This window comes from Engraulis encrasicolus, chromosome 19 (assembly GCF_034702125.1).
Source record: "Engraulis encrasicolus isolate BLACKSEA-1 chromosome 19, IST_EnEncr_1.0, whole genome shotgun sequence".
Classification (NCBI taxonomy): domain Eukaryota; kingdom Metazoa; phylum Chordata; class Actinopteri; order Clupeiformes; family Engraulidae; genus Engraulis; species Engraulis encrasicolus.
The window spans coordinates 4487111-4503244 of record NC_085875.1 but is presented as its reverse complement, the minus strand read 5'-3'; the positions used below and the strand labels follow the sequence as shown (position 1 = coordinate 4503244).

Here is a 16134-nt window from a genome sequence, read left to right as displayed (position 1 = left end):
ACCATGTTTTCATAGAAAAAAACCCCCCCAAAACAAACAAAAAAACACAAACACAGATTAGAAGGACAAGTATTCATCTCCCCATCCCTGTGGTCCCTCATCCCCCCCCCCATCCGTGGCCCATTTGGGGAGTGCTTACTACGCCACTTACCGAGTTGAAGTGAGTGGCCTGCCCGGGTCTCTGTGGCGTGTTGGGGATGCTCTGCACAGCGCGGCCACCCAGCCAGCTGGACATCCAACCAGTCACCCCCCGCCTGCCCTCATCCTCCAGCATCTGAAGAACAACCAGTGGAGAACAGCACATAAGGCAACAGTAGACTACGATTCTTATGGACCATAGCAACTATAAAGTGGGGTCATGATGACAGACAGACTGGAGAGAGACATTGCCTGAGCAATCAAAGTGAACCAAAAAGGAGCACGTAATGTAGAGGTAGGCTACTACTTTATACATAAATGAACCATAACAACTGTGATTGAGGTCATAGTACAGTGAGACTCCCCATGTTCCAGAGTAAACGAAACTAGATTGCATTTCCTCACAGAAAATGCTGGTGTATGCTTTCCCTTCATGCAACACAGCACGTAATGTAACAGTAGACTACTACTGCTACTGCTACCACTACCTACACTATATGGTACATAAATCATAATGACTGTGAAGGAGGGTCATAACACACACAGAGACACTGGAAAGAGATTATACTTTCTTCCCCATATGCCAGAGTAAACCAAGTACCGGTAAACAGGGGAGCGTGTAATGTAGCAGTAGACTACTGTATAAATCCAGCATAATGACTCACGACACACAGACACACGAGAGACAGATTATATTTTATGACATTTCTCCTCGCTTTTCTGGGTCACAGTCAGACATGAGTGTGGTCAAGAAACTTCACTGGGTTCAAAATAATCGTTTTGTGCTATGTAAATAACGTATCGCCACTGCACAGACAATTTTGTGGAATTCAAATGATATACCGATATGGCAAAAAGAAGCCATGTTTTTTTTTTTTAAACTCACACACTTCGTGTGCTTATCACATTCCAAACTATGAGCATTTGCTTTCTTCGCTCAGGCATCTCAAACTTCGCAATGCCGTGGAAATCAAACCACACAGGAAATAGAAAGCAAACGCGGTTTGCATTAACGACAGCTGCTACTCACAAACAAACAAACAAAAAGGGCTGAGCTGATTTTACTGAGGCAGCGCCATCACCAAGCTTTTCACCTGCACCTCAGCATGCTTGGAATGAGCAAGTGTTGACTTTTTATTGTGTATTTTATTCTGTTTTGCCTTATAACACTAACCTGTGAGATCTTAGAAAGCCGTTATAAAGAGTGGTTTCAAAACCCCCTATGGTTGGGGGTTGAATTAGCGCATCGCGCAAATGCACTGTGCCATGAATGGGCTTGGATGGAAGTTTGGCCACACGAGCAGTTAAAACAAATATCTATACAATTATCAAAGACAAATAGCGTGCATGTGGGTTTTTGCAATGAGTTTGTGTTAAGTTTGTGGCATAGCAATTTGTGTAGAATACAGTAAGCATTATGCAACAAAATGTATCAACTCATGAGATTGTTGCTTTTGGAAACTTTCCAAGTCAGAGATACGTTTTGCCACACTGCGAATCCTGCCAGCTGCTGTCTCATGAATGAGATTAAAGTTTACAAGTGTTTACTGTCAAGACGTTAGCCGCAATTGGTTCCCATTTGCTGGTAGAACAGAGGACCAGCTGTCTTGCAGGGAGATGTGGAGCATCAGAGATGAGTTTCTACACTCTTGTGACCTTGATCCCTCTATGACCCCCCCAGAGAATTGGTTGTGAGTACGCCAAATATGCATGGGCCCTACGCGCTGCTGGGGAGAGGGAGGAAAGAGGGCACGACATGACATGACATGGATACCAACAAACATCTATCCAAGAAAAGACTCTGGAGAAATTCAACAGAATCTTTTGGATGACAAAACAAATGATGACTTCAGCCCCCTTCGAGGGGAAATATCTGCTGTTTTAAATAATAATAATACCAAATAAACATGCGAAACAAAAAAATGTTTCTGGGTCAGGATTTGCAAGAAAGGTTTTGCGCTGTAAACAGGCATCGTTGGAGGAGCCATGAAGTCATTGTGTTGCATATGGTTGATGCATGGCATCAAAATCAGCACGCTAGTGCAATCACGCAATTTGAAAGAAACATGCATCGTTTCAACTTCCAGCATAGAGTTGGTTGTTCACGTGCTTGACTATTAGTTCTCTCCAAAAATTGACATGAAATAGACATGAAAAATTGACAAGAAGAAAAAAATAATATAAAGCAAAAATATAACAAAATATCTGTTGTATGTGAGAGACCTATAACTATCCTGGTATACGCAATTATGCAATTTTACAAGAATATTAGGTGTTAGCAGTTTTCAGCGTTATGTTCTCATTCAAAGCAAGACGGAGAGTGAGTGAGAAACCAAAGCCATGACAGCTTCCTGGTTCCTTCCTGCTTCCCAGACTTCATTTCTATCCAAATTGATGGTTATGTACTTGGCAACTTCAAATGTGCCAAGACAGAACTGGCCGCGGTGCCACACCAGCAAAGCCAGCATAGCGTTGTCAACAATAACAAACCACAAGTCACGTCAGCAGGCAGCAGAACAATGTGGCCATCCCCCAAACACTACGACGGGCTGGGGTGGCAGTGGGGGGTCTTATGGGGTGGAAATTGCAACATTGGTGGTGGTTGGCGTAGGGTGGGGTGAGGACAAGCTGAAACGTAATAAAACACCAAGAAAAAAAAGCTGGTTGTAATAACATTTTGCCACTCTTCTGCAAATCTGTTTTTCTTTAAGGCGGTTAGGCAAGACGCAGTCTGAGGAGCTGGAAGCTGGAAGCCGTCCCACCCAGGCCTCGCTGCTGATTTACTGCGGCCGGCCCCCAGATGCTCCCTCTCTGCAGTCTGCACACTGCACTGCACTGCTGTGGATGATGGCACTGATGGGGATGCTTTTACGAGGGTTGGCCTGGGCACCTCTGGAGTGAGTTTCTCAAAAGAGAAGTTGTTAGCCTGTTAGCAACTTCAGTAGTTGCCAATGGGAAAATGCATTGAAAACAACAAAGTAGATAATGTAGTAAGCAACTTTGGTTTTGAGAAATTCACCCCTGGAGTGTTGAGGGAGTGTTAGCTAGTCTGCTGGGATTGGAAATGATGTTTTTTGCACAATATATTTTGCGCTTATATTGATATTTAAAAACACTTGAAACTACTACAATGAAAACATAATGGAAAAAAATGAGCCTGTTGGCATCCCTTATGTTTCAAATGTCAGGTCCTGGGTTTACCACCTAACCCCCTGTATAACATATTATATGCTCCAGGAGACTGTGGGGGAAAATACTTTTGGTGCTGGTGGCAACCACAACAATGTGATACCAATATTGCTATATTTTAAACAAACCACCATTTCTTTCGGCTGCATGTACACACAAGTTAGCGAAGTTGGTAAAATGTAAGAATATCACCCTAGATCAGTGGTTTTAAAACTTTTTGAACACCCTTGACCTTATCATAAGTCTGCCAACGCCCACGCCCCAAGTCTAAAAAAATAAAATGAACTAATCCCCCCTTATTTGCAACTTAGCACCTCTCCTCTCACACAGACAGACGCATACATACAGTGAGGAGAATAAGTATTTGATCCCTTGCTGATTTTGTAGGTTTGCCCACTAATAAAGACATGATCATTCTATAATATTAATGATAAAATGTATTCTAATATAGAGAGACAGAATATCAAAAAGAAAATCCAGAAAATGACTTTGAAGAATATATTTTAATTGATTTGTATTCCATTGAGGAAAATAAGTATTTGACCCCTCTAGTCAAAGAAGACAAAGTTACTTGGTGGCAAAGCCCTTGTTTTCTCATACAGAGGTCAGATGTTTCTTTCAGTTAATGACAATTTTTGTGGAAATATTAGAAAGGATTTTTGTCCGCTTTTCTTTGCAGATCATCTCTAAATCACTTAAGTTGTATGACTGTAGCTTGCCAAATGGGAGCTTCTGTTCCCTTCACAGGATTAGTATAGGGTTAACGTTTGGAAACTGTCTAGGCCACTTCATGACCTTAATATGCTTCTGCTTGAGCTACTCCTTCGTTGCTTGGGCTGTATGTTATGGATTATTATCATATTGGGAGGCCAATCCATGACCCACCTTCAGTCTAGTGGTGGTGGGAAAGAGGTTGGCATGCAGCATTGTACGTTTACATGTCTCCTTCCATCCATTTCTTGACGATGTGAAGTTGTCCTGTGTCTTGGCCAGACAAACAACCTCAAAACATAATGTTACCACTTTCATTTATGATGTTGGAGAAGGTGTTGTTCTTGGGATCATAGGCAACATTTCTCTTCCTCCAAACACATCGAATTGTGTTAATGCCAAACAGTTTGATTTTGGTGTCATCTGATTCCAGCACCTCCCAATCATATCCTAATCCAGTATGATGTTCATTGGCAAACCTCAGGTGAGCCTGAACAGGTTCCTTCTGAAGCCGGGGTACCATACATGCACTGCAAGATTTTAATCCGCTGTGGTATCAAGTGTTTCCAATAGTTTTCTTAGTGATTGAGGTCCCAGCTGCTTTGAGATCATTTCCTAGCTCCTCCCATACAGTTTTAAGGTGCTTTATCTCCTTTTTCTGGTTATTAAATTCCCACAAGGTCAAATCTTGTATGGAACCAGAGACAGGCCTACGATTGATGATTGATGATCATTTTGTATGTCCTAAAATTGGGAAGAAATGCACCAACAGTTTGCTCTTTAATATCCAGGAGCCCATTTCAGCCTTGTTGAGTTCTAAAATCTTGTCCCTGACATCCTTTGACAGCTTTTTGGTCTGTCCCATGTTGGCGAGTTTAGTTTGATTGATTGACTGATTCTATGGACTGATTCTGCAGATTCAATGTGTCTTTTGTGCAGGTTACTATTGACAGGTTTGTTCAATTCAGATAACAAGTCGATTGGAAGTGCCATTTGATCTGCGGGATCAGAACTCTTAATGGTTGGCAGGGGATCAAATACTTATTTCCCTTAATTAAATATAAATCAATTATTATATATTCTTTAGAGTTAATTTCTGGATTTTCTTTTTGATATTCTGTCTCTCCATATTAGAATACATATTATCATTAACATTTAAGACTGTTCATGTCTTTATTAGTGGGCAAACCAACAAAATCAGCAAGGGATCAAATACTTAATTCTCCTCACTGTAGGAAGAACAAGTCCTGTGACACAGAATACTGAGTATATTTAGCTCTGAATAGAAGTTGCCATTGATATCATAACACTTCTGTTGCCTCCTACGGTACACATGAAACTTTTCCCAAATCTTATTTAATCCAAGCAGCTGGGAAAGCCAAAGAAAGCAGCGAGCCTTCGTAAGCAAGATTCATTCCTATTTGCTGGACATCCTGCCTGGCTGTGCAATATCTCTGAAGATCACTGGTATCAGTAGAAAGATATTACTTCCGAATCACCAATATTTGCTTTTTAATATATCAAATTATTTCAGCTATTTCATAACGCTGGAACCGAAAATCGTGAGACCATCGCTCATCGGGCACCGGCCCAACAGCAACAAATGACGGAGCCAACCCCCCTCGGACAAAGACAGGAAATAACTTGCGCAACTCAGCTGGTAGTTTGGGTATCTGAAGTCAAATGCCCATGAGAAACAGAGACCCCTTTTCCCTTCATGTGAAGGCCCAGTCTTGTGAGGGGTGCAAGGCCACTAGCTGAGCTCATGGTGCCTTAACACCACCACCAGGGACCTGGCCAGTGTCAAGGAGCACTGACTCATGCAGACACCCGTTAATGGTTGAGGAAGGCCAGGAGAGGAGAGGAGAGGAGAGGGGGAGAAGAGGAGAGGAGAGGAGAAAGAGAGGAGAGGAGAGGGGGAGAAGAGGAGAGGAGAGGAGAAAGAGAGGAGAGGAGAGGGGGAGAAGAGGAGAGGTAAAAGAGACGATGATGTGAGGGGAGAGAGGAGAGGTAAAAGAGAAGATGATGTGAGGGGAGAGAGGAGAGGGGGAGGAGAGGAGGTGAGTGGAGAGGAGAAAGAGAAGAGGAGAGGAGAGGGGGAGGAGAGGAGAAGAGGAGAGGATGAGAGAGGAGAGGAGAAAGAGAAGGAGAGGGTGAGAAGAGGAGAGGAGAGGAGGAGAGGGGGAGGAGAGCAGAGGAGATGAGAAAGAGAAGAGGAGGAGAGGGGAAGGAGAGGAGAGGAGAAAGAGAAGAGAATGAGAGAGGGGAAAGAGAAGAGAAGGAGAGGAGAGAGGAGAGGAGGAGGAGGAGAGGGGGAGGAGAGGAGAGGAGAAAGAGAAGAGAAGGAGAGGAGAGAGGAGAGGGGAGGAGGAGGAGAGCATGTTATGAAAGACAAGGTGACCTCATCAGCCATGGCAGAGGTCAGAGGGAAAGAGCTGATTAGGGGACTTGCAATGACCACATTCATGTCCAATGCTGACCCAGAAAAGTTAGGAGATCTATCATAAAGTGAAACGTCCCTTCTCTCTCCCTGTACGTGTGCGTGCATACCATCAGTTTTGGGACTTGGGACTTTGGGATCTAATCACAAAATGTATTGTGTGTGTGATTAAATGATTGGCTTAAACCGTGTCCACTTCCTCCTGGCCCAGTCCAACAACCCTTCTGTGTGTGTGTGTGTGTGTGTGTGTGTGTGTGTGTGTGTGTGTGTGTGTCTACGGTATGCACAAAAACTCTCAACACTTTTGGCCCTTTCCTTGCCATTGATCTGATTACAATCTGTTTGAGACGCATTCATATCCTCCCAGTCACATTTTCACACATTTGACACTTTTGGCTCTTTACTTTCTATTGATCTAATCGCAACCCCTATTGTGTGTGTGTTTCAATGTCTGGCCTCTTACAGTGCAACAAAACGTGTGTGTGCGTGCGTGCGTAAAATGTTGGGCTTACATTGTCCACTTCCTCCCGGTCCACTCCGAGAACACTACCCATGAGCCTCAGCACCTCTGCGCGCTTGTTCCGCGGTGTGTGGAAGTAGCCAAGGAAGAGGTTCCGGATGAGGAGCCTGGGGGCAGAAAAGACAGACACCAGAACTAAATGGAAGTCGGTTACCGTTTACGTACACCAGAAACGACTAAAGTGACCAGGGGTGCGTTTCTCGACAACATCGTTAGCAACTTACTTGGTTGCGATACAACTTCCCATTGGAAACCTAGTAAGTTGCCAACTGGTTAGCAACGATGCTTTTGAGAAATGGGATCCAGAGCGACAGAAGTTATTATTTCTCTATGGAGGGTCAGCGGATTGAGTGACCAATGCAAATTCATTGGGTACTTAGTGAAGTGGGCCACCAGAGCAAATTACAGGAGTTAAAAGTCAGTTAATATGAAAAAGAATGCCCATTGGGAAACTCCAACTCCCATTGTCATTGTGACACAGCACTCCACAGCACACACGCGAACACTGCACACTGCACACAACGAAATTGCATTTATGCCTCACCCGTGCAAGGGGGCAGCCCTCAGTGGCGCCCCATGGGGAGCAGTGCGCTGGGACGGTACCATGCTCAGGGTACCTCAGTCATGGAGGAGGATGGGGGAGAGCACTGGTTGATTACTCCCCCCACCAACCTGGCGGGTCGGGAGTCGAACCGGCAACCTCTGGGATGCAAGTCTGACGCCCTAACCGCTCACCCATGACTGCCCATACATACCGGTAATGGTTATGAGCCATCATACAGTGCAGGCCAAAAGTGTGGACTCACCTTCTCATTTATGCATTCTCTTTATTTTCGTGGATTCGTGATTTCGTGGATTTCGTGGATCATTGTGTATTTTCATGCAGGGCATCAAAACTGTGCTTGAACACATGGAGAATTACGTGATTACCAAAAAATATAATTCTAGCTGTTGTCCAACAGCAATGTCAGCTGTCTATCCACCTGACGTGAACACGGCACAACTGATGGCCCCACACATTTCAATAAGCTTATTCTATTTTCAAATAAAAATGTCCAGTCAGTCATGTCAATCCTAATCGAAAATTAAAGTCCTCCAATAACTCACTAGAATTGTAGAACTAGAATTTTGACACCTAAAACCTAGTTTTAAACACTTGCCAATACAAGCATTTTACAGACATTTTCTTGATCTGATATTGAGTCATAGCCAGTTACTTGGAGAGGTCAAACCTGTGTTGAAGGGAATCTGTGGCAGGGTTTTTCACTATTACTTTTACTTTTTGTATCACTGTTTCACCTAGATAACCAGCTATGCTGACCAAGTGACCCATTATCAGATCAAGAAAATCTCTCTTGTATTGCTTGTATCAATTAAAATTGACTCGACTGACTGGGTATTTTTACTTGAAAATAGACAGAAAAATAAGCTTGTTGAAACATGTGGGGCTCTCAGTTTTGCTGTGTTGACGTCACTGTTTGGCATTCTTTGAGATGTTTTAAATAATTGTTTTTATTTTGTATATGTTTTGATTTTTTTGTTACGCACATAATTATACATGTGTTCATTCACAGTTTTGATGCCCTCCCTGAAAATGTACTAAGTTCTGTAAATAGCCACAAAAATAAAGAGAATTAATTAAATGAGAAGGTGAGTCCACACTTTTGGCCTGTACTGTACATGTCAATATCACGTTGATGGAGAGTTAAGAAAATTCAAAACGAACCTTCTTCTTTGACTCAACCTTTTGTTCTGTGGTACATTTTCAAGAACACACACACATGTATTTAGATGTGTCGGGCATTGACCATTGCACATTGTTTACGCCTGTGTATGTGACACCAAGTGCAATGCTCCACTTACTTATCCACTTTGCCCTCACTGCTGTTGAGCAAGTTCATTAGCTTGTTTTGGGAATCTTCAAGCATCTCTTGCCTCAGACCAACTGCAAGAAAAAAACACACCATGCACGCACACACACACATAGCAGCCACACACACACACACACACACACACACACACACACACACACACACACACACACACACACACACACACACACACACACACACACACACACACACACACACACACACACACACACACACACACACACACACACACACGTACTGTTAACACACGTTTTTTTTTCATCCCATTGCTCTTGCACCCTTCTGCTTTCCAGATGTTTTGGACAGCATAACCTGAGGGGTTAATTAATTCCCATTCTAAGTGGAGCTGCACTGAGTGACCAGCCACACACATGCCAAAGTAAAAAGAAACATCCCCTCCAAACCTCTACATCATCACCACCGTGTGTGCCAGTGTCGAGCAAAGCACCGCGTCAAACAGCCGGAGCACTCATGGCCATATTTAACCATTTCTATCAGCCATTTGGCAGAACAAACACAGAGGCAATCATGAATGCCTGGGGGTCCCTGCAATGCCAGAGGAATTCGCTCAGGCAGGCAGGCAGGCAAGCAGTCGCTCAGGAGAGAGACACGTGGGAGGAAAGTCTTGAGGAGGTGGAGGAGAGGGTGGAGCGAGGGTGGTGAGGGTTGCCGTGTGACTGCAGAACACTGAGGCTGAGAACGCCTGAAGAATGTTTCTCTACTGTGACGTCATGGTGAGAAGAAGTGTGATAGGAGGAGTGTGGAAAGCGGAGCGGCACGGAGCAGTGGCCTGGTCTGGGACCCAGGGCAAGGGGTGATGGAGGGCAGAAGTGACAGCCAGGCAACCCTGCTTGGTCAGCACTGGGCCCTGGAGCATGATGGATGTCATGATGTGTTATTGCAGCCAGGGAGATAAGACCAGACGGGGCCCTGCTTGCCAGTCTGTCTGCCTGCCTGCCCTGGTCACAGACACGGCGGGAAAGGGGGGAAAAAAAGTGTGGGCCTTGAGATTTGAATGGTCACAGAGAGGAGAAGGAAAGAAGTCTACAGATCTCGGAGCTCAATGCAGCTCAGCTAAAGCTCCGCTCGTCTCAAGCGTTTGGCTCTGTGCGGAGAGGATATAAAACACACGTGCTGTCAAGTGAGCGCCGGTGAGGAATTTCAGGCACACACGCAGCCTGCCTCTCTCTCTCTCTCCCTCAACTTGTGTAGCCCCACCAGACACACGTAGCAGATGTACTCCACATTCTTTGGCCGACAAACGGAATCTCGAGACAAGGAACTAGCTATGCTCCGATAACATTCGAGTTCCCTCGGACTGTATTGTAAATGTAGACATGTGCTAACCAATTAGGGCCCATTTGGACCCGGGCCGATGACATTACGTAAGGCCAGATCAGGGTTGGACGTGGCAACGGGAATAGGGAGGGATAACTAATTACATGCATAATGGTCATTAGGAAATATCCAACTCCTTGCGAGGGGACATGTGATACCAGAACCTTGAGTGGGATGCAGCTGCACCTCTTCCAGATTAAGAATAAATGGGGATGGCCCTGCCGTGGCCTAACGGTAGGGCACTGGGTTACCACGCCGGCAACCCAGGTCATTTGCCGAACCTTCCCCGCATCTCTCTCTCGGCTCATTTTCTGTCCCTCTATAACTGTCCTGTCACAATAAAGGCATAAAAAGCCACAAAAATGTCTCTTAAAAAAAAAGAATAAATGGGTATTAGTAGAATTCGATTTTTGGTGTAAACCTTGTTTTTGGAGTTCCTCAATCTGCTCTTCCTTCAGGTCCAACTGGTCAGTCAGTCTGGAGGCGGAGTCCAGCGCAGCGTTGGCCTCGTCAAGGTTCAGCTGGACCAATCACACACGGACAAGACAAACAGACAGCCAATATTAACACAGACAGACAGACAGAGTAACAGTGAGAGAGAGAGAGAGAGAGAGAGAGAGAGAGAGAGAGAGAGAGAGAGAGAGAGAATCGTCTTAACACATTACAAGATGCAACAGCATGACACCAGCTAGATTTCCATCCAACTTGTGAACTTGGAAACACTTGAAATGTGATTTTGTCCCTGCATGGCCTGAAATGACCAATGCTAATGTGTATCCTCTTAAGCCGTCTTGCTATGACTGTGCGCATACCATCTGTGAATAAGTTTAATGTTTGCTCTGACTAAAGCACTTGTGTCACTTCAAGTGTGAACAACTCAAAAGGTTGCTTACAGTATAAGGGAGAAAGGAAATCCGCACACTGTTACTGCTCACCGATTTATTAGAACACAACGTTTCGATCTCAGGCGGTCTTCGTCACCTCACGAAGATCGCCTGAGGTCGAAACGTTGTGTTCTAATAAATCGGTGAGCAGTAACAGTGTGCGGATTTCCTTTCTTCCTTTACGCACGTTTGTTTTGATCCAGCACCTGTTTTTCTGGATGTGTGCGCATCACATACACTTCTTTTGCTTACAGTATAACCCATCAGTTAACATGTCAGCCGACCCAAAGACCTGAGGTAGTTAGTGTAAACATCACACGTTCTACGCCGCTGGACTCATCTACATAACTCGTCACCTGAGCTCTAGCACAGTGCAAATCACCTACCAGTTACAGCAGGGGTCCCCAACCTTTCTGGGTCTGAGGGCTACCAAGGGCTACCCGAGTGCTACCAAGGGCTACCCAAGGGCTACTTTTGTTCAAAATCCTCCACTGATATCTTGACATCATTCCCAAATCACACTATAGGTTATAAAGAAATAATCTTATATTTAAATGAGGAAAAACACTAACTGTGACTAAAATCTGGTAGTCGTCACTATTTATTAACATCCTTGGAGGGCACCTCGGAAGCTCCTGGAGGGCTACCTGGCGCCCGCGGGCACAACGTTGGTGACACCTGAGTTACAGTAATATCCAACCTGGAGACCTGCGGCATCCGGGATGTTAGTAACTCACCTTCAGAGCTGCGGCCTCGTCTGCTAGGCGCTCTGCTTTCCTCCTCCACTCGTCCTTCTCCTTCTTGTGCTTGTCCAGCTCTGCTGAGTACATGGCCTTCTCCTCTGCAGAGCCAAGAGTTTGAGGTTATTACTCCACAGGGTATTTGTAGTATACAATGAGTGTTTGTTTATGAAATGATTATGACGCTTTACACCTCACAGTACTAACAGCTAATAGGTTAACAGCAATAGTAGCCTGAGAAAATACTACTAATAGCCTACAGCACACATATGGCAGTTATGTATATGTGCTTCATGAACAACAGTTTATCAACAAGTCTATTCCATTATCCAAACTCCTCGACTTGGTGCTTGTGGCCTTGTGCTTTGCTGGCGCATCACCTCCATGGAGAAAACAATTTCCCCGCTGTCAGCCTAGGCACAACTTCGGGGGACATTTCCGCATTCAACATCCCGATTGCAAATGCGAAAACTAACTTGTGGAATTGTGGCTTTGCAAGAAAAGTCTATCGTCAATGATGTCATCACGAGGACACAAGCATAAGGGAGGACGGGAGCTTACTGTGCATATTGTATCATAAAAGCACGTCACAGCCTGAGCCTTTCATTATCTCTAGTGACAACAGCCTGAGCCTACCCAGACCACCAACACCAGACGATCACTATCAGACAAGCCAATTTACCTATTTCTAGGTAAAGAGCACGCTATAGTCTCTGAACTTCCTGAAAAGTTTTTTTTTACAGAGCACCATGTCACAGAAGTGCCATGCTATGCGTTACCTTGCTGGAACTGCTCTAGCACCATCTGCAGGTTGGCGAGGGACATGGCGTACTGGTTGACCTGCTCCTGGGCGGTGCGCAGCTGAAGCAGGGCCTCGTCTCTCTGCTTAATCACCCCGTTCAGCTGCTCCTGCAGAGACTCCACCTGCAGAGTAGCCTGCTGACTGTAAAGACAAATAGGCAACACTATTGATTAGCATGATAGACATCAATCAATTTCAGCATTAGCCTGGACTTATACCACGCCCTCGTGCTAATGTCCAACAGTGGGTCTGAAAGGGCCAAATTGAGAAATGATTACTGTTGGAAGAGGGATGAACGCTGTTGGACTTTGAAATGTGCTTACCCCTCTCTCTCGTCCCTCCACCATTTGCTAATTAGCTGGTTGTCGGGCAAAAAAAATAATCTCCATCCCGAAGGCCCAGCCCAGACGTAACGTGAAGGGAAATGTAAATTAACTGTAGTGTATGGTCGGTCAGGGCCAGGCTAATTCATCACCTTCCCCACCAGTCTCTGTAAGAGAGTACACTGCTGTCATGATCTCGCCTACCATTTCCATACCTGCCAACCTTGAATTTTTTTTTTGAGTAGCAATTTATCGCGGCGCGGCAATTCACAGCGCAACAAATACCTACAAGTGAGAAAATGTGGTCAACGCAGCGCGATACCATGGGCCGCCGGCGGGCCCATCTGAGAGGCTACTTTGTTTTGCACACCTTGGGTTGCCAAATGTCAAGGGGGAAAATATGGGACACTTGATTCAGGCAAGGGGAGTAGGGGTCCTCCCCCAGGAAAAATTAGCTTTCCTTAGATCCAATTTCCTGCATTTTAATGCATTTTAGCCTAACATCCCGTGTATTATTATTATTATTATTATTATTATCTTGCTCTTCACAGTACTTTGAACTACCATACATTATTAAACTTTCATGGAAGATGTTTTTTTTGTTTCACACCATGACACCAATAAAATGCTATGATATAGTGTGCTGGAATTCAGGCCTCTAAATTAACTTTATTGATCACCAGCCAATATGGCTGTTAATCTTACAAGTCAAACACACCATCAGTCTGACTAGTAAGTTATCCTATGTACCAGCCAAACAGAGCATTTGGTCACTTGGGGGGGTGTTAAGGAGCTGGAATCGAGTATGAAATTGAAGCATTTGCTTATTATTTCTTGGCTGTAGAAGGTACATGTAGGGAAATGTATAATTTGATTATATAATACAGAGGCATTTCAGTGATTTTTATGAACAAAAAGTTGAATTGCAATGATTCTTACATCATTTCCCCCAATATTAATAAATGGTGATGTTGTCACCTACTGTGAAGCAGTATCAGCAGATTGTAGAGAAAAAGATAAAGACAGGTGTTATCTAGGCTAGGATAATATCAGGTTAATATTATTACCTTGGGGGCTAACATCAAAATCACACTTGCATCCATTCAGTAGCCTACACGTCATGTGGCTCTACTGATGGACGAGGGCTAATGGCCACTGCTTGGAACTTCCACAGTAACTTTTGAGGTGCATGCACGCTTCTTTTTTCACTTCTCTACATATTGGCCTATCTACCCTCATTTGCCGTCATGAGTTGGCTATTGTTCAGTGTTCTGCACATACATGATGACAGGATAATATATTTTATTAATGGATTACCATACGTGATTACGGATAGTTCTAGTCATGGAGTCATGCATATTTTGGTATGACGCACAAGACCTGTTACACCTGTTCACAGAATGGGCAACGGCTCCAGTACCTATGTCTTTATACGGTGTCATGGTAGATTACGGATGTACTCCGAGCACAACCGTTAGAACTATCGCTTTATTTTCCCCAGTTAAAATGGTCCGATGCAAAGGGAAACCGAATTTAGTTCGCTGCTTATCTGCTAATTTATAGCGCAGTAATAGTCAGCAGTCGACCACATTTTCTCATTCGGAAGTAATCTCGTTTCGGTCCAATATCAAAAAAAGTACCAACATATTGCCGTCAAATACGGCGAAACATTGGGTGAACCATTATGTTCAGGACGACAGACCTCGAGCTTAATTATTTTCATAAGTTTACGGATTTAGCAACTGGACGCAATTCACTATTCCCATAGAGGCTACCTTTCTCAAAGCCCATTTACCTTTGAAACGGTGAATTTGACGGTGCTCACTTGTAAAACTACAGCGACAGCACCAAGATGGATAATATATGATGACAGGAGGAGGACACTTGTGTCAGAGATTATAGGAGTAGTCTCTCTGCTTGTGTGTCTTCGAAGCAAACTTTCTATCTGCAGCTGATACCTCGACTCGAGCGGAGCGACAACAAATGAAGACCCCTAGCTATTACACCAGCGCTCTGATTGGTCAATATTACCCCCACTCTGCTGACACTTTTATTCAAACCGACTTACAGTTATCCTAAGTACAGGACATTGGTTAAAATCCCTGGAGCAAAGTGTAATGTAAAATGGTGTGTGTGTGTGTGTGTGTGTGTGTGTGTGTGTGTGTGTATTTATTTAGTGTAAATTGCATATCTGACCGTCGTCATGGCGTAACTGACTGACCTGACGTTCTCCGCGGCGTTGGAGGAGGTGGCCAGCCGCTCGTCCAGCAGGGCCACCCGGCGTCGCAGCTCTGCCTCGCGGTCCTCGGCGGCCACCACCTCGCGCGTGTACGACTCCTCCATCTCCAGCAGGTGGTTACGCAGACGCTCCAGCTCCTGCTGCTGACGCGCCTCCTTGTCACGCAGGTGCTGCATCTGGGGTGGGGTCAGGGTGGGGCAATACATTGCATTGCAGCACATGACGTTACATAACATTACATACAAAGGCATTCCACTGCACTGAACTGAACTGTACTGCACTGCACTGCATTGAATTTGCACCTGTGGTATTACGTCACATTAAATTGCATTGCACTGTACTGCACTGAATGGAAGTACACTGCATTACATTATACTTCTCATCAGGGACCCTTTTGCCAAATATCCCTTACTTGCACTGCATAGTACGCATTCATTGCACTATGCTGCATTTACGTGAAGCCCTGTCAATCACAATTGCTATGATTTGAAAATCTGTGACATAACACCATCTGATATGAACCTTTTAATTCATACTTTGCTATGGAAGAACTTTAGGTTAGATCAGACGAAACAGATCAATATTTTGCAGAACAGCACATTGCTGAAACAAGACGCGTATAATTCCAATACCAATTTGCGTTGGAAATGCTAATAGCCATCTGGTGAGCCTCATGCATCAGGTCATGACACACCCCACTCCACCCACACTATATTATTACATTATCACCCGGTGAGCAGACGTAACTTCTTCTGATTGGCTGAGCAGGTGTCCTTTATTCCCCGGTAGCAGGACACCTATGATGTCATGCAGGACGTGCGGGCGTCTAAGATGCTTCTTGTCTAACTTTCTGGCGAAGTACCGTTACTAATTCTATCGCATCTGGTTGTCTAGTCAAGACCGCGTCGTTAATTCTAT

General features: G+C 44.6%; 1 protein-coding gene across 1 annotated transcript in view; it reads right to left on the bottom strand.

Moving 5' to 3' along the window:
- Nucleotides 1-16134, bottom strand: part of trip11 (thyroid hormone receptor interactor 11) — a 41370-nt gene that overhangs the window by 3109 nt on the left and 22127 nt on the right. The window contains exons 21-27 of the mRNA XM_063183487.1: nt 15199-15392; nt 12632-12795; nt 11850-11953; nt 10650-10749; nt 8862-8943; nt 6991-7105; nt 152-274 (exon numbers count right to left, since the gene is read on the bottom strand). Coding sequence (XP_063039557.1) covers nt 152-274; nt 6991-7105; nt 8862-8943; nt 10650-10749; nt 11850-11953; nt 12632-12795; nt 15199-15392 — 882 coding nt within the window. The remainder of the gene's footprint in view (nt 1-151; nt 275-6990; nt 7106-8861; nt 8944-10649; nt 10750-11849; nt 11954-12631; nt 12796-15198; nt 15393-16134) is intronic.